Genomic DNA, 18,230 nt, shown 5'->3' on the forward strand with positions numbered 1-18,230 from the left:
GTGAAAATCCTGCTCTTTAATTGGATTAATACAGTGTTCGTGTCATTTGGACATTTATATTAAAACATAGTAAAAAATTTAACTAAACATCCGCAATCTCAATAAAATAGGATGAGACAATACGTGGAAGTTTTTTCTTGCAGGAGTTGTGAATTGAATCTCAGGACTGGATCTACACTTCCGGTCTCCAACAGTGTGCAAATCAGCCAACACCGCCCCTGCCTGGTCCTGGTAAATCACTAGGTGGTAGCACACTTATGCCAATAGCATGTGTCTGCAGACTGTGCCTGCTCATGGTTTTGCCCTGTGCTCACAGATGACCAAGGGGTGGCAATCCTCATTAGGCAAAGTATGCATTTAAGAAAAGACACTATTCTTGCAAATAAGACATGTATTAATTACTTAATAATTACACCCTCCTAATGTTTTCAGATATAAGCAAGCCCCTTACCACACACCTGCATGGGAACTCGGGTTTGTAAGTTCATGTTCTGTTTCCTACCCTGTTAAATGTAATATTAGTATTTAACTAATGCCTGCAAGTAGAACATGTTATCAGCAGTGCAACTTGCAGTGTGTCTTTTAGAAATATTACACTGAGAAATCTTTGGCCTTCTTTATACATTGCAATGTCACAACTACTATATAGCCTATAGGCAGAAAGTGCCGCTACCATGCCATTACAGTCATTCCCCAGCTGCAACTAAGGTTCAGAGAGTGCAGATGTGGAAGACCCCGAAACCCTGTCCAATCAGAGCAGACTGGGATTTTTCAGGACGGCTCTTCAAGAGACAGGTGTTAAATCGGAGTGTTTCAGAAAGGGGAGGAATGGAGGTATATTCAAACAAACAGTATGGGAAAAATAATGTGTTTATTGAACACTAAAGCATGTAAACGTGTTCTAGCAGAAACCCCAAATACATAGAAACCTGGAAATGAGCATAATATGTCCCTTTAATCATTGTGCTATTAAAATAACATCAAGGTCTTCTTGGTCTGTCTCTCTCTTTTCTTTAATTCTTAATAATCTGCTGACATTTAGAATACGAAGGGAAACAGAAAAATCTCGATATTAACCTGGTGGCACTTTACCATTACTGTAAACCCATATTTTCAAATCTTGGTGGCCCTCTAGTGGACAAAAGACAAATACAGAGAAGCAGACAGTAATTTTTTCTCATCCCTAGAAGACAAATATGAGACTGTTTACTGAACAAGAAAGGTAATAACAAGGTGGCATTATAAGCTTATTGTGGATGTAACTTTGATTTGAGGGGTGTAGAAAAGAAGCAATCAGCTGCCCAGTACAGAAATGATTTGCGGTAACAAATTATAAAGACAGAGAGTTTTCTAGACCATATCTAATCATGAGAGCAACATGTTGCATTAAGACATGCAGCAGAAAGACATTTTTACTGTCCTTTAGGACAAAATGATGATAACAGATTTATGGTAATTTATGAAAATACTGCCTTCGGTAACCAATGCCGTATATCAAATTACTCTCACTGATGTACACGGTCAACCAGTTCCTAAAATGATGAGCTGTAATTTATGTACACATTGAAAGGCTCCAGTCACGGATGAAAGATGGAAGTCTTGTTTTTGTGCCTTGCTGTTTCAGACAGTAACACAGGCTGCATTCAGCCTGGCAGGAAGTCCAGTAACCCTCAATAGGCAGAGCTGTACCTCTGAGACTTGGGACTTGGACATGAGTTCGATAGATCACTCAAATAATCATAAAAAACATACTTTCCCACGAACCCCTACTGGTAGCCATGCAGATAGTTTTAATTTGCCAAAATACATCTGTCAGTCTAAAACAGTGTTTAAATAGTTTTAGAATTGCAACGATTACTTTGTTTTCCTAATAATTGATGCTTTTAAGGAACAGCATGGCTGTGGTGTCGCTCTGGCCAGTAAGAGTCCGTTGCTCCAGCACTTTTTAACTAGATGATTTACAACAATACAAGACATCCATGGTCCCCAGAGGATGCATCTTGCTGACTTTGATTACGAAGATTTAGATTTTTTTTCCCGGAGAGAGATTTGTTTTCACAGCACAGAAACATTCAGACATAGGCAATAAATAAAAATCCTCATGAATGTTCAGGGATGTTACGGCAGAAGGGACCAAGCTCGTGCTAAAACGATGCAAACTGTTGATTAGTGGGGTATATTCAGACTGACAGTATGTGCAAAATAATGTGTTTTTCGAACATTAAAGCATGTAAATGTATTTAAGTATAAACCCATAATACAAGTATATATATATATATATATATATAAGATATTCCTTTATTAGTCCGACAAAGGGGAACTTTCCTTATTACAGCAGCAAAGTGAGTAGCAAACGAAGAAGCATCAAGAAGGAAACCATGAATTGTAGAAAAATATAGAAAATATGAACAATATAAACACAGAGAAATATAAAATATAAGAATAAGAGGAACAATGTATACAATATCTTCAAATATTTACCTATACACTACCCGTACCTGAACACTAGCATAATATGTCCCTTTTAAAAATGTTCTTTTTGGAAATAATGTCCTGGTAACTCTGGATAATACAACTATCATTAAAACTACCAAAGATATATAGTAGTCCCAGTGGGAACAGCTGACAGCGAGGTTTGTGGTGTATCCTTAAGGATGGAAACATGATGAAACTCAGGCGGGCAGCGGTCCATCACACAATCTAAGGCTTTCAACAGGGATGTCCATCACCCCCCTTGCTTTCCTTTTATTATTTGGCGGAGAGTCGTTTGTGCTGTCTCTGCCTCTGGGATGAGAGGCAGGTGCTTGGCCAGCAGAAAGGCCCACTGCTGCAGGGTTGTTTGAAGAAGATTGAGGGGGATCTTGTCTTTGGAAATGTCAATTAAAGGGTTTGAAATCATTGACAGGTGAAGTGGGTCGGAAAGCAGTGCCTGGGAGTGAATAGACAGCTTCCCTGAACCTAACAAGATATTGCAGTTGACAGTTCTGATAGCTTTACTCCAGCTGAACAAGCTTCCAGCAAGGAAACGTTCGTCTTTTCTCGTGGGCTTTCCATTTGATGGTATTCCTCATATTCTTGCATTTCAACTTAGGAATGCTGTATTTATCTTTTCGTCAGTGGGTTCACTTCTCCTGCCAGAGATAAAGGATCTGAAGTGTGGGTGGTGAAACTATTACTTACACATCTGAAGGCCTCCGTGTTTGTGGCGCTGAGACATTCTTTCAATCCCCTCCAGAGTCCACCAACACTAACAGACTGTGGTTCCTTTACAGTATACTTGATTTACTAAAAAGAATGTGAGGATTGTATTCTTTCTGTTGTTTCTATAGCAGTTACATGATTTATGTTGTGTCACTTACCATTGTGTCTTGCACTTTACTAATTGTGTCTTGTCTAGTCTACGCATGGGGGAGGGAGAAATTCAATTTCCATTCCTTGTATGTCTTGTTCATGTGAATTGACAATAAAGCTGACTTTGACTTTTGACTTTTGGACTTGAGGGAGAAAAGAGATGTGAGGTGAGAGAATTCTTACACAGCAGTTGAAGACACAGCAGTGGTCCATTTTGGATTAGAATATTCATGCATGGAAATAATTATTCAGAACACAAATAGGCTTATAGTTAAATATTGCTGTTCTGTTATATGACAGAGGCATTTTCCAGTTTTGTTTTTCACTGGTAATCTGTGCACATAGGGCATCATTCTGACTTCATCATTAGATTTTTAGCACCAGCACTCTTGAAATTAGCAGATTTGAAGTCTATCCGTGTCTCTCTCGATGGTGATTCAGATTGGGCTCATGTTTGTGTGTAAAAAGTAACTGACTACAAGCGTTGATTTGGCAGAGTATCTTTTCAGATCAGTAAATACAGTTTTATGAAACACTTTCCAGCAGGAAAGTCAAGGATGACAGAGTTTTGATTGTTCTTCAATTAGTCAGGAAGATTTTCCTTTGAAACAGGTTTTTAATGTTGTACTTTTTCTCCTCATGTGGAAATTATTCTGAATCAGCGTAAACGGTGGACATATACAAGGGATTTGTGTCTGGTTTTCAGTTAAAATAACAATATTTAATATGGCAAATAAAAAGGCAAAAGTGTATATAAATATGCAAAGGAAACCTACTGTAGGCTATAGACAGAGGGGATTTATGTGCATACATTAGTGGAGAGAGTTTACGGTACTTTGAACATTATTACAGTACTTTTGTACATATTACTATTGCAAATTTGATCTTTTATATATCGTTGTATATATATATATATATATATATATAGTTTTATGTTTCTGTTTTTCCAAATATATAGTATATTGTATGTATATATTGTTGTTGTTAATATGTTGTTTTTTATGGCTGTGTTGCAACGAAAATAATTTCCCCTGGGATTATTAAAGTATTTCTGATTTTGATTCTGAGAATGCAGTGTGCAGTATCACACTCTTCTTAGATAGACTTTTTATAATAATATCATATCATTTACATTAATATGACCACAACTGTGGAGAAGATTGGTTCATAAGGTAGCAGCAAATAAATAAATATCTAAGGTTGTCACAGTGCTAGTGTAGTATACTTGAGTTACATTGTCTCGACTCTCTCCATCCCTGCTTGTGTTTCCAAATGATCTTTGGTCTTTCTTCGCCTGTGTGCACGCGCGTGCCCGTGCATCTGCTGTTCGGTGTGCGCGCGCATTATAAAAACCCTTTGGTTCACGTGCGGAAAGAGACTCTGGAGGGGTGGGGAAGAGAAGTGACTTGTGGGATGCGGCAAGGGAGACAGAGGGGGAGAGTGACTGTGAGTGAAACAACAGCAAGAGGAGCGGGAAAGAAACGGAGGAGAGCGAAAAAACGAGCCGTTTGCGGGTAATTCAGCGCCTGACGTTCGGGTTAACGCAGACAGACAGCGGGAGGAAAAGTTCAGATCCCACGAACCAGCGCGTGGGAGTGGGGAAGCAGGATCGTGACTGACTGAGGCGAACTCCACTGTGTGTCTCGTCATGGCAGGTAATTCAGTTAAACCATTACACACAGAACCAAACATCATGGACTCGGGTCGAACCCGCTCTTTAGCCGACGGTTGCAACATTAACCCAGTCTGGTGGCAGTTAATTGGCTAACGGTTCCTAGCTAACACAACTGAGCAAGCTAGTGCTAACGTTAGCTAGACAGCAAACTCCGGTGTCATCGCCCATTTGGCCTGTCTTGGCCGGCTAAAGCTAGCTAGCTAGCCAGCTGCTGCTAGCAAACGATAGCTGTTTACCATTATCACCGGCCCGGGGCCAGTGTTGCAAGCTAACGTGTTAGCCAAACACTAACCCATATCACTACTAACGTGTGCACGGGTTTCACAAACTACTAATTTAGGTGACGTTAATCTGCACTGCTGTTGATGTTTAAACATCAAATCAAACAGCTAATGGCTGTCTTCATTCCAGTGCACACATTTCTTAAACATGCCATGACTGGCTAATGTTAGCTCAAACTTTGACATTGCCCACATGCAGGCTAGTACTCCAGGCCTGTTGTATACTAAACAAGCTGTTCAATATTACGTCCAATTTCTGAATAAAACGACTGAAGACTAACGAGAGCCAGTATTAGAGACATAAACATGCTTAAATCAAAATATTCTACCATCAAATAAGACCCAGATAGTCACGATTTTTGTAGTCAACTGTAACGTTAGCATTTGCAATTTCATTCATCAGCTGATACTTGTGCAGAGCATGTAGAGTTATTACAAATTAGTCCACTGTAATCGATTGATGGCAATTTATTAATTTAGCAAAAAAAAGAGGACACTACTGACATATTTAGTACATGTATTTGGTCCATTTGGGCGGGGAAATGTAAGTCCTATGGGCAGAGCCATTGCACATCATCCTTTTGTTGAAACTGACTGATGCGAACATTAAATCACATGTTTTCTATGTGCATTTCTTCTGCAATGAATGAATCTGAGTGTTATATTTTGTCCTGACCCGTACCAACCCTTTCCTGGCTGTGTGTTTAAATAATGATTCATCTCAGAATACATGAAGCCTTGGTGACTCATAAATGTCCTTGATTATTCTGCAGAGCTCTTCCACTACGTGTTATCGACAAATCAGACCATTTTTTTATTGTGTAATAACAGAAATGATCACGCGTTAAAACTATGCGGAATTTAACTAGCTATGTTGTGCAATGAGGTATGTTGAAGGAGAACCTGTTGAGGCGAGTGATTGAGGGCATGAGCAAACGAGCATGTTTTTTCTTGCTGATGTATTTAAAACAGGATCCTGGCTTGAAGAGCATCTCTTGCTGCTATTATAGCTGCCCAGGATTAAAATAAAATATGTTTCAAGACTGAATTCACCCATTACGATGATCTGGGGTCAAGTCTGTTTTTATGAACATGATTTGACTTTTTCACTCAAAACTAAAATTGGATATGGTGGATGCATTTGCAAATAACAAAATGTTAAAGGTCTTTGACATCGGAGTGGCCTGTATTTCATGATAGTATAACTGTCTTTGGCCTCTGAAATGGATAGTTTTGGGGTCGAATTAGGTTTATATAAGTGTAATACCTACAGTAGATGGAAGTCAGCAGAAGCAAGGCAGAAGAACTGACATAGGTGTAGACCAGCAGCTCTGATGTTCTGAAAATATTCTTAATACTGCATAAACTTAATTGTTTTTTTACGCAGGTCTTGTTTAGGTGTGTCTAAAATTTGTTAAACTGCTGCCACTGTTCACAGCAGTACATTGCTTAGCTTCTCTGTCTGTCCTCCAGCCTGCTTCTCCAGTCTGGTGTCAGGCCAACTGCCGTCTACTGTACACGGTCTAGGAATAAATACCTCATACAACCTCACTTAAAAAAATCCAAACTATCCCTTGTGCCAATAGCCTAACCAAACTGGTCTTGCAGGTATCATGTGTTCATATCTCAAGTTTAGTTTGAGAGATTGGTTGTATGTGATGTCAGGTTCATGTGTCTTATGAAGCAAGACTTGAAGAAGTTGTCAGACTGTATGTATGATGCAACTTATTTCTACAGTCTATGAACGCACACATTTTCGCAACAGGTCTGCAATCACTCTGGAATTCCAACATCATTTTAAATTATCCCACGCTGCCTTGGAGTGACAGTGTGATGAAACAAATACTTTCCTTTATAAAGACAAACGCATAGTCATCGCTATACTGATTTTAAATTTATTTATGACACTAGAGGCTTTCCTCGAAAGATGTTTGCTCTCTTCTCATGATTGACTTAATCATCTGCCAGGTATGTTTTTGAAAGGGCCTGCCCTTTGTCAGTTTCCAATGACACTTACAAGTCAGGTTAGAGATGTCTGTGCAAGAGATGTGTCCCCTGCAAGCTTCAGTTGGTTCGTCTCTAATCCGTAAACCAATCGCTGTCTAATATGGGAAACACACAGGGAAACGACTTTGACACACTGGCAAAGAAATCTGAAACTTCCAGTTCAGAGTGGACTGTCAGTACAGAGACAAAACACAATGCCATTATAGCTGTCAGCCACTGACAGTAACAAGCTAACAAGCTTACAACAACAGAAATTTGTTTATTTTTTCTCAAACAAATCTGATAGGTCTGCTAGTTGAAATTCTGCCAAGAGGTTCCTCATCTGGGTCTGACCGACGCCAGGTTCAGGACGCCAAAACTTTAACTTAGTTGCACATTGCTAATGTTAGCTCCATGAGCAGGCAGCCCGTACTCCATGCTTGTCCATCCACTTGCGGTGCATTGCAAGGCAGACCTGTCAAACATGTAGGCCTAGGGCTGACTCTCTCAGATGTGGTAAGTCATCTCGATGGGCAATTTGTGTGCTCGTCTTTCAGCTCAGGCCTGCTTGCCAACCTCTGGTAGAAGCTAGTAGAATGTAGTCACCGAACAGTCACAACCTAGCACAAGCGCAAGTGTGTGAGCAAGAGCAGCGGTGGGCTAGGCTAGATGCAGAAAATCTGAGTAGATTCACTTCCAGAGCTATCTTTTAAAAGCAAAAATACTATGCTTTTGTTTTTATTACTTTTTATGCGTGAAATACAATTTAAACTAAATATTAAACATAGCAGAGTAGTTTTTTACATACTTTAAAACATGGACACATGGACTGGGAAGCCTGAAATTGAAATACATGAAGTAAACCTTCCAGAATTGTACTTGAATGTTTATTTTTGTCTCTCTGCAGGACCTGGAGGTGACATGCAGTGGTGCTTCTCTCAGGTGAAAGGAGCCATTGATGATGACGTAGCTGAAGGTATGAGCTCTGCCTTGAACTAGTATTTTCAAAGCCTAACACACAAATGGGAAAGTGCTGAAAGTGCTAATAACACTCTCTGCCTGATTCTTCCTCATTTGTTCCATTGCCACTGGCTAGATATAGCACAATATAGCCGTGCCATAGTATGATGAGTCGTAACACTGCACATTACAACTGTGAACTCCCTGCAGGAAGACAATAATACAATGGGTCTTTACCCTAACTATCCATTGACTGTGACACCATGTGTCGTCATCATGTAGAAAACTAGAGAGACAGTACCATTTCAAATGGTTTACTGTGTGTTAAACTTTCGGAAATGTTGCCCCCATATAAAAAAAGTCTCTGTGGTGCCACTCCTACATTCTGTTGTTACTTGCATCATACAAAAGCCCATTTTCTGAATCATTGGCTGTATTCAATTCAGTTTTATTTACAGTGCCAAACCATAACAAAAGTTATCTCAGGACACTTTACAAACTAGGTAAAGACCACACTCTATGATAAACATAGACTCAACAATTCCCCCGTAGAGTACGATGGCAACGAAAACCTTCCCTATTACAGCTATGTTTTAAGGAAGTGCTAATGCAAACCATACACTTCTTCGTCTTGCTGTGTTACATCAAAAGCTTTCCATTGGCAAGCCACAGGAAGGCTCTTATTTCTACAGGAAGTGCAGCCTTATTTATCACTGAGGTTAGTGTCTGACTACTAAGCCCTTGTATCAATCCATTTAGAATCAAACAGCAAAATATTGAATTCGTAAAAAGATAGCTTGAAAGTTGTTTTCAGGGCAGTTTTTGGTATTTCGGGAAAGAATAGTAAAGGAAAAAAACAGCCACAGTGAGTGGGGTAGAGGAAGAGCCTCAGATGACAGGTGCCACTTGTGCTTTGCTGATCTCAGGTGCTTATGGCGTTGTGTAAGTGTCCCTAACCATAGGGAAATAAGGCAACAGAGCCTTAAGCAGGCCAGTTGGCTGGTAGATAGAATTTCAGATATGCTAATTAATGTATCCATATCAGACACAGCACAGCAGTTTATACTCCTAATAAACTGGATTTCTGGAGAATTGTCAGGGCAGCACAGCTATTTCCCTCTGTCTGACCTACTGTCATTGATGTAAATGGGATGGACAAAATAATAGTAACACCTGGTACAATACAATAACACCACAAACTGCAGCCTCCAAAACACTATATTATTGTTTCTTTCTGTGAAACTATGGCTGGTGACTGCCCCCCAACAGATGCAAAACATTTACCTCATGCACCTACATACTTGTATTCTTTTCTATCTTTTATTAAGCCAGCGGTACAAATTGTCAGTTATTGTAGCGTATTATTGTGTCTTAACTTTTCCATCCCCAAGTGAAAGTAATTCCTATTGGATCACGGCACTCTGTCAGTAGTCTGTTACAAACAACAAAGGATGGCCATGTACCTGGAATCTAAAGAATGGCAGCACACTTTACTGTAAGACAGTTATGTTGTTCAGTCCATGATGTTCTCAAGCAGTCTGGCATGTTTCAACCCTTTAACACATTCCGATAGTGGAGTGACAGAAAAATGGTACATTTTCCTCAGCCTACATTCTTGCTCTCATCGTTCTTGGTTCATGCAGCATCCACCTATAGATAGTGACTTCCATTAGCCATTAATAAGTAATGCATTTTAGTTAAGTGGCCATAGAGATTTTTTTTTACACCTGTAATGGACATTTCTTAATACATTTTAGGCTAAATCGTTAAATTACTTTAATAGGAAAAACCATCAATGATTGTTCATGGTTAATGACAATTATTTAGTTAGTTGCGGCCCTAACAGAAGAGCAGTTTGAAGTATGTCCTTCATGTCAAGTAGCCTTGCTACTAATTCAAAATATTAACCCCCTGCCACTGGCCTCAGGGAGTACAACGTACACAAAGACCTCCTACTACAACCTTTTGCAGCATTATCGTTCTGCTCCAGTGGGTAACAAATGGTTAAGAAAGCGTGCGTGCGTGTGTGTGTGTGGGGGGGTAGCATGTAATGCTGTCAGGATGAAGGGGATAATCTAGGTTACTGATCATTTTCCGTCTGCTCTACATACTCTGACTTCCCTCTGCATCTCCGGACTGCACGCTCGTCGATCTAGTGCACAGAGCACAGATAAATCCAGGGTAGGCTGGGATTAACTGAGTGGTTCCTTAATATCTTTAGTATTGGAACAAGGTAATTTGATGTCTTTACACCAAATTAAAAATATCCTTATGGAGTGGTAGAGTGGATGCTTCATAAACTGAGGCTGGGTCCTAGTTGTAGCGGCCTGAGTCTGACTCAATCCACTGCCCTTTGCTGCATGTCATCTCCCCTCTCTGTTCCTGTCAATCTTCAGCTGTACTTAGAAAAAAAGGCATAAAAAGCCACAAAAAATATTGTTCAGAAACTCATTATTAATATTGCATATGTGCAAGTTTAAATGTCTGTCATGTTTGTTTGTTGTTTTGCAGCGGACATCATATCCACAGTTGAGTTTAACCACACAGGGGAGCTGCTAGCCACAGGAGACAAGGGTGGGCGTGTAGTCATTTTCCAGCAGGAAATAGAGGTACAGCTGCAAGTTTGTCTTCTGTTGAGTTTTATCTTCACACTATTCATTTCAGTAAAGGTCACTACCTGGACTGTATTAATTAAAGCTTAAAAGCTTAGGTTATGTTGGAAACTATTTTTTAAGCAATATAGTTTTACATTCTTACTAGAGACAGGCTTTATATGTTAAGGTACCTATCACTACTTATTTGATATGTCTTTTTGGACTTATCAAATATAGCACAACCATGCTCATATCTAGCTTCTTCTTGTCTAACATCTGCTCTTTTCATCTTTGTCTGATATTTCGCCCAACTCCCGGCAGAATACGAATCTTCCTCAGTTCCGCAGCGAATACAATGTTTACAGCACTTTCCAGAGCCATGAGCCTGAGTTTGACTACTTGAAGAGTTTGGAAATAGAAGAGAAGATTAACAAGATTCGCTGGCTTCCTCAGAAGAATGCTGCTCAGTTCCTGTTGTCAACTAACGGTAAATTAGTCTTTTTTATTGAGTGCACCCAGACATTTAAGAGCAATCTGTTGTGACTTTAATATAAATTCAAATATGTGACATTATTTGTTTTAGCAAATGTATCACATATTATAATACGCCATTATTAAGCCTGTAAAAGCATACAGGTGTAACAAATTTATTACTATTAGAGAACTACTAAAGACTGTTAGAAGAGTACAAAATGTCACATCCCGAAAATTTCCCTTTAACCATCATGTTTGGTATTGCCACTTTTTTATTTGATATCTCTGAAATATAACCAAAATATGAGCAACATATCCATGTAGACCCCTTCACTGCATGTTAAGACATATACATTTGTCCTTGGTGCTATTGTTATTGACATAATTCATTTTCTTTTTAACAGATAAGACAATCAAGTTGTGGAAAATCAGTGAACGAGACAAGAGACCAGAGGGGTATAATCTCAAAGAGGAGGATGGACGCTACAAAGACCCCAACACTATCACGTCACTGCGGGTCAGTTCTTGAATCAAACACAACCTGAGTGCTAGTTCAAGAGGTGGGATTACTCTGACAGAGAAGCGTTTCTACCTAGAACTACAAATAATGTCTACACATATATTTGATGCTTGATATATTGAGAGTAATGCCCAGTTTATTAGGTGTGCTTCTTGAGGTAATGCAGACTGCTTAGAATACCCACACTGTTTACACTGATGGTTATGCTTAATGAAATGTATGAATCGCCCTGAAAATCCACACAGGTTCAGTTTTTCTGTCTAATTACACCTCTGTGTGTTGAACCTGGGTGCAACTATACTGGCAGTTTGCTGAGATCACCAAATGATATATTTAAAACAGGCCTATAGGAGTACGTTTTCCTGGCCCAACAGGAACAGGTGTAACAAAACAAAATGAGTCATCTAACAGGACTAGCTAAATCTTTATACTAACACAGTCCTGGAATGTCTAATTAGCCAAAATAGCTGACAACACCTCTGTGGGTGTAACGCAGGTGTGTGATGGCTTTAACTGTGGGTACTGTTTACCCATCAACGTGCTTCTATACAGGTAATAGCTTTTTGTGATGTACTAAATATTGTGGTTGTGCCTCTAACTTCAAAAAGAAGCTAATACTCACCTTACATTTTCATATCTAAATACCATCAATTCCAAGTTTGACAAACTTGAATGCAGAAGTATTAAACATAGCATGGGTGTAGTACGAGTCAGGAAGGGATACCGGTTTGGTTTCCTTTCTTTGTTAACAGCAGCTGCAGCGTATGTTTAGACTCCTGTCTGGGTGACTGGTTATCAAGGGATTCAGCCAAAATGCTCACGTTTAAAACTTGAACGTGATCTGATCTGTTACTGTTATCAGATATGGGGCCAATACTGACTCAAATAGCTGGATTGGGTGTCAATGTACAATGGAGTTGATCTGTTTAATTCTATTTTCATATACTATGTACATTATGTACTTGAATTTAAAATTTTAACCAATTTGTTGCTGCATTTACAAGGTTTAACATTAAATCACAATCCCTTTTTAGTTTTGAACACAAAGTTGCTGGTGCCTGATTTATTAATTTGACAGCAGTTCAGTATTTGATTGGTGCATTCTCGATCCCCAAAACCCAAAGTTTATCCATGTTCATTTTTTTTGTTACATTTAGTTTGACAAAGTTAGGAAAGTAATGTTTTAGTCAGACTTGCATCGATCGCCCCCTGGTGGATGGCTGCAGTATAGGTCATAAGTCTCCTCCATATTAGTGGAGGGGGCGAGAGTTGTGACCTAAGTCAAAGTACATGTCAAATACATTTTCCCACTGGCTATATGCTCAGGCCATAACATTCTTCATAGAGCTTTGTGACAAAATGGAAATGTGCTACAGGGAGCTTTCAGAACTTAAATGAATTCCTGTCCTTATAAGTTTGGATTATGGTCATTTGATCTCTTCTCAGGTACCAGTTTTAATACCCATGGACCTCATGGTCGAAGCCAGTCCACGGAGGGTGTTCGCCAACGCTCACACCTACCATATCAACTCTATCTCAGTCAACAGTGACAATGAGACCTACCTGTCTGCAGACGACCTCCGCATCAACCTCTGGCACCTCGAGATCACAGACCGTAGCTTCAGTATCCTTAAATACATGTTGGCTTTTATGCATATTCCCATCCATAATCCATGTGAGGTAACATGTTTGACACTCAAAACATTAGATAGAAAGAAGGGACATGGTCAAGAAATGTGGAGTTAATGATGGGGGCAAAATAATGCAGTCACACATGACAAAGGACTAGTCACCCTTGTCGCCTGTCGTGTAACTAATGAATGGCATTGTTTATTTTGTGTGGGTTTAAAATACAAATCTGTTAATTATCTCCAATCATTTTTTAACTTTTTTCTTCTTCTCCTTGTCCGTAGCTGTAAACAGCAGACAGTGTTATCCAAAAATGCCTTGTACACATTATCCTGCATACTTTAACCAGGCGAGTCACTCAAAGTCTATTCCTTAACCCTGTTCTCTTAAGATGTTGTCGACATTAAACCAGCCAACATGGAGGAGCTAACGGAGGTGATCACAGCAGCAGAGTTCCATCCAAATCAGTGTAACACCTTCGTCTATAGTAGCAGCAAGGGAACCATCCGTCTGTGTGATATGAGGGCTTCAGCGCTGTGTGACAAGCACTCCAAGTGTGAGTACCTACTTTGGTCTGTTTTAGTCACCATTCCTCAACCGGTGGCGTTAAGCTAAGCTCTTGATAGTCATTGAACTACACTTTATCTCATTCTACCCCTTTGGAGAAAGAGGGGGTTCCTGTTTACAAGCAATCAAGGATGTGCACACAGCAGGGAGGTAGAAAACTCATTGCCACAAAATGATTGTTTATATATAACGACTTGTTTGAAACCAGTCAAATTACTGTTAAGAGGTAAATCTGTATGTGGTGGATATTTGTCAACTCCAATTAGGTAACATGACATATAAGCCTTATTTCTACTGCATGGTTCAGCTCAACTCTGCTAACTTTTGCTACCAGGGGCTTTTATTTATTTTGTTTTTCACTGTCAATGTAGGCGGGACTCTTAGCAGACCGTCATAGCAATACATAGCGATAGACTGCTGGGACATCATCTTCAACGCGACATTGTGCGCGTGGCTCCATCCAGCTCTGAGAATCTTTTCATCGGCAACCAAACAGAGGGATGTCGGCTCTTAGTCGATTAATCACAGCATAGTTTTAAAAAACAGTGAATTTTTTTTTTTAAATGAGGTAGCTTTTAACGGTAGCCTGGCTATCTGAAAATTGATATTATGTGCTGGATGTCCTGTTTCAAGCTAGTGAGGGTTGTCTCTGACCAATCAGTTGTCTGCAGTGTTTTAACTCCACCTACTAGTTTCTGCTCAGCTTGCTTGGAACCTCGACTGAGGTGGTATCAAAAAAAGTACCAGGTACTATCCACAACTTTTGCTAATGGAAAACCAATGCAGTGGAAATGAGGCTATATTCCTGTGCAAAGGGCAGCAGATGGTAGTGATAACATTAACCTAGACCAGTGGTTCCCAAAATGGGGTGCCATGTTACTCTGGGAGCCTTGAGGATGGGCTTTTTTTAAGGAGTCTCGTGTGCTAAATCAGTTTGGCAACCTACACAAGAGAAAGGGACTACACAAAGAGAAATCAACTGTGTGTATTCCAGACCTGCAGAGAGTCTGCACCTCCATCAGCTGGCGTTAAGTAACATACATGAAACTGATCAGCAAAGTATTGATTATAGTTTTGCAGAAATCCAAGATTTTATTCAACAGAACACACAAGAACAGCATGTGCCATCTTACCTGGGCAAAAAACTATCCAACTCCTAGTAGTTTGCACCATTACATAATCCAGGGTCTGACCTGACCATTAGATTGTTTTGCTAAATTCTGCTGCTCATGTTGGTTTCCTCATAAATTGTTCTCCCTCTGCATTCACATACGTCTTACTAATGTCACTCAGAAACCGCTCTATGATGCATTAAGACTATATTTCATCTTCTATATGTTTGTATCATCTTCCTTCCTCTCTTCCCCAGTGTTTGAGGAGCCTGAAGATCCCAGTAATCGATCTTTCTTCTCTGAGATCATATCCTCAATCTCAGATGTTAAATTTAGCCACAATGGACGCTACATGATGACCAGAGACTACTTGTCCGTTAAGATTTGGGACCTGAACATGGAGAACAGGCCGGTGGAGACCTATCAGGTGGGACTGACAAACACTTCGTTGCCCAAATGTAAATAGGTTATACTTGACTTATCATCATTAGTATTGAATTAACTCCACTGAGACCACAAAGTGTGGAGCAGCAGGCAAACTCCAACACAAGACTCTGTTATTGATAGTATCAGCATTAGACTGGTCATTTATTTTTAGTGCTGCACAGCAAATGCTAGCAAAAGTAGAGGATAACACCTGGGATTTTTTTTGGAATGATAAAAGCAAAGAATGATTATTATTAATTTAATTTTTCTAAACAATGGCCACACCCTTTCTTTTTTTTTTTAAAGCTCTTGCCTTGTAATGCATCATAGTGGCCACTTGGAGGCACCAGAAATCCACAGTTTTGCTGTGCCCTGGCATTTGTATAAAGAGAAGTTTGTTCCATTGTGATTAGCATGTGAGTGTTTAGAGTCTCTTCATACCTGCATCTGATCATTCCAGGTTCATGAGTACCTGAGGAGCAAGCTGTGCTCGCTGTATGAGAATGACTGCATCTTTGACAAGTTTGAATGCTGCTGGAATGGCAATGACAGGTGAGAACATGCAGGGGGCAGACAACAAAACACTTAATGTTTGTGCAGTGGTGCATGAGATTTCACAGTGCTGATTGCAAGACCTACTTTATTGTTGACAAAGTCTGTTTCTGTAATCTTGATTAAGTTACTTTAAATCAATTTTAACCTGAGCTGCAATCTTTTAATAATGTACACTATTCCGAGCTAACTTGTGTTAAAGGCTCACACACCTTTCTTATGACCTACCCATCAGTGTGGTGATGACTGGCTCATACAACAACTTCTTCCGGATGTTCGACCGCGGCCAAAGGCGGGATGTAACCTTGGAAGCCTCCCGGGAAAACAGCAAACCCATGCAGGTCCTAAAGCCTCGCAAAGTGTGCGCAGGCGGCAAGCGCAAGAAGGACGAAATCAGCGTGGACAGTTTGGACTTCAACAAGAAGATCCTTCACACTGCCTGGCACCCCCAGGACAACATCATCGCAGTGGCGACGACCAACAACCTCTACATATTCCAAGATAAAGTGAACTAATACCGGGGTGAGATTATGTGAGATCTGGCGTGGGTAACGACACGTGTACCTACTCATCCAGGATGATCTGCAGTAACGCAGACAACCAGCATCCCTGTCCGTCGCTACTGGGTGACCAGACTTTGCCACTTTGTTCTAGATGTGGACAGAGGAAGCCTCGCTCTTGCCCATCATCAGCCTGTCTGTGGCAGAGTAACACCTGCCTTGTTGTTTAAGTGATGTTGTGCCAATTTTCCCCCCCCTTTTTGGTATGCGTTTTTTTTTTTTTTTTTTGCCTGCCCACCTACCCTATCTCCCCCTGGGGTAACATGGGTAAACAAGTTTTGATTTCCTGAATTCTGAACACAGACACACTTATTTTTATAACGTTCCCTCCAATGGCTCTGTGGTAGAACATGAAAAACACTTATTTAGTATGTCCCCTTATTGTCCTGTGCCATTGTAGTGTTTATTTTTCTAAGAAAAAATTGCCAGTCTTTTTTGTTTTTTGTTTTTTTTTTGTGTGAGAATACACCTTTTATTCATCCATTATACTGTCATAGTATTCTTTGAGTCTCTTCACATCGTTCATTAAACCATGCATACTCAACAGTCCCAAATGTATGCCCCGTTCTCTGGACACACTTGCGGCTCATACATACAGGACAGCAACACCACAGCGGTTGCCTCCTGGAGTTTGAGAAGTACAGTGTGTTTTCAGATTGAAAGCCCAGCCCAGTGAGGAGCGGTCCCACTCATTGTTGCTGTGCCTCAGGCTCTGGGTGGTCAAATAGGTCCAGTCTCCATAATAGAGGTTGTTTTGTTTTGTTTTTGGATCGGCTGTGTCTTCACATATTTGTGCATTGGTTCCTCTTCCTGCTTTTGTTTGTGTTTGACAATAGTCCGGTATAAGAGATAGCCTATTCAAAGATAATTATTATGATTGTCATATTTATATTAAAAAAAAAAAGTTAAAATGTCACCAGATTTGTTCTGTCCTATTTTGTGAAATGAAGCTGGACCTTACACATCTTTTTGAGTTATTTTAAGTATTGTCTTCCTATGGTGTACCACAGCTCTGAAGCAGTACTTCACAACAGGGAAACCTTTTTTGATTTCACACTGGACTCTTACTGCACCAACTGAAGTACTTAGATGTGTTGTAGGTTTAAAAGAAAACATTATTTGAGGCATTAAGTCACTTAAAGTGTTTGTTTAAACGACTGCAGACATAATTACTACTACTGTATGTGATGGTACAATAAGCTGCACAAGGATTTGCAGCAGTTGATGTCGCCACGCGTATTTAAAATGTGGACCGTTCAGACTATTGATGCCTCTAGTAATGTACAACTACAATTTGAATCTATGACAGTGAAGATAATAAAGGAACTACTTTTTGCACCCTTGTGATCGCCTGATCGTTGATGAGATTGCATCAGTATTGTGCTGTAGTTTGATGCAATGTGTTTTCCATGTTGATGCCTCTCAGGCCTTTGTGACAATCCTTGATCTTCAAGGTTGTACATCTGTTTCTAAATGTGTACATTATAAACAAACACAGGACCCTCTGGTGTCACTGATTTGAACACCCTCAGTTGGAGAAAAT

General features: G+C 39.9%; 1 protein-coding gene across 1 annotated transcript; it reads left to right on the forward strand.

Moving 5' to 3' along the window:
• The first annotated feature begins 4,773 nt into the window (after positions 1–4,773).
• Positions 4,774–18,023, forward strand: ppp2r2ab (protein phosphatase 2, regulatory subunit B, alpha b). The gene is made up of 10 exons (XM_083929695.1): positions 4,774–5,006; positions 8,201–8,269; positions 10,765–10,862; positions 11,169–11,334; positions 11,726–11,838; positions 13,288–13,465; positions 13,862–14,026; positions 15,407–15,576; positions 16,036–16,127; positions 16,363–18,023. Exons 1-10 carry the CDS (start codon positions 5,000–5,002, stop codon positions 16,640–16,642), a joined length of 1,338 nt encoding a protein of 445 aa, XP_083785821.1. The 5' UTR covers positions 4,774–4,999; the 3' UTR covers positions 16,643–18,023.
• The last annotated feature ends 207 nt before the right edge of the window (positions 18,024–18,230 follow it).

The sequence above is a fragment of the Echiichthys vipera genome (assembly GCF_963691815.1).
Source record: "Echiichthys vipera genome assembly, chromosome: 16".
Lineage (NCBI taxonomy): Eukaryota > Metazoa > Chordata > Actinopteri > Perciformes > Trachinidae > Echiichthys > Echiichthys vipera.

Coding starts and splice junctions, on each gene's coding strand:
- ppp2r2ab (XM_083929695.1), top strand. Junction 8,270..10,764: donor TGATGATGACGTAGCTGAAG/GTATGAGCTCTG, acceptor GTTGTTTTGCAG/CGGACATCATATCCACAGTT. Junction 11,839..13,287: donor ACACTATCACGTCACTGCGG/GTCAGTTCTTGA, acceptor ATCTCTTCTCAG/GTACCAGTTTTAATACCCAT.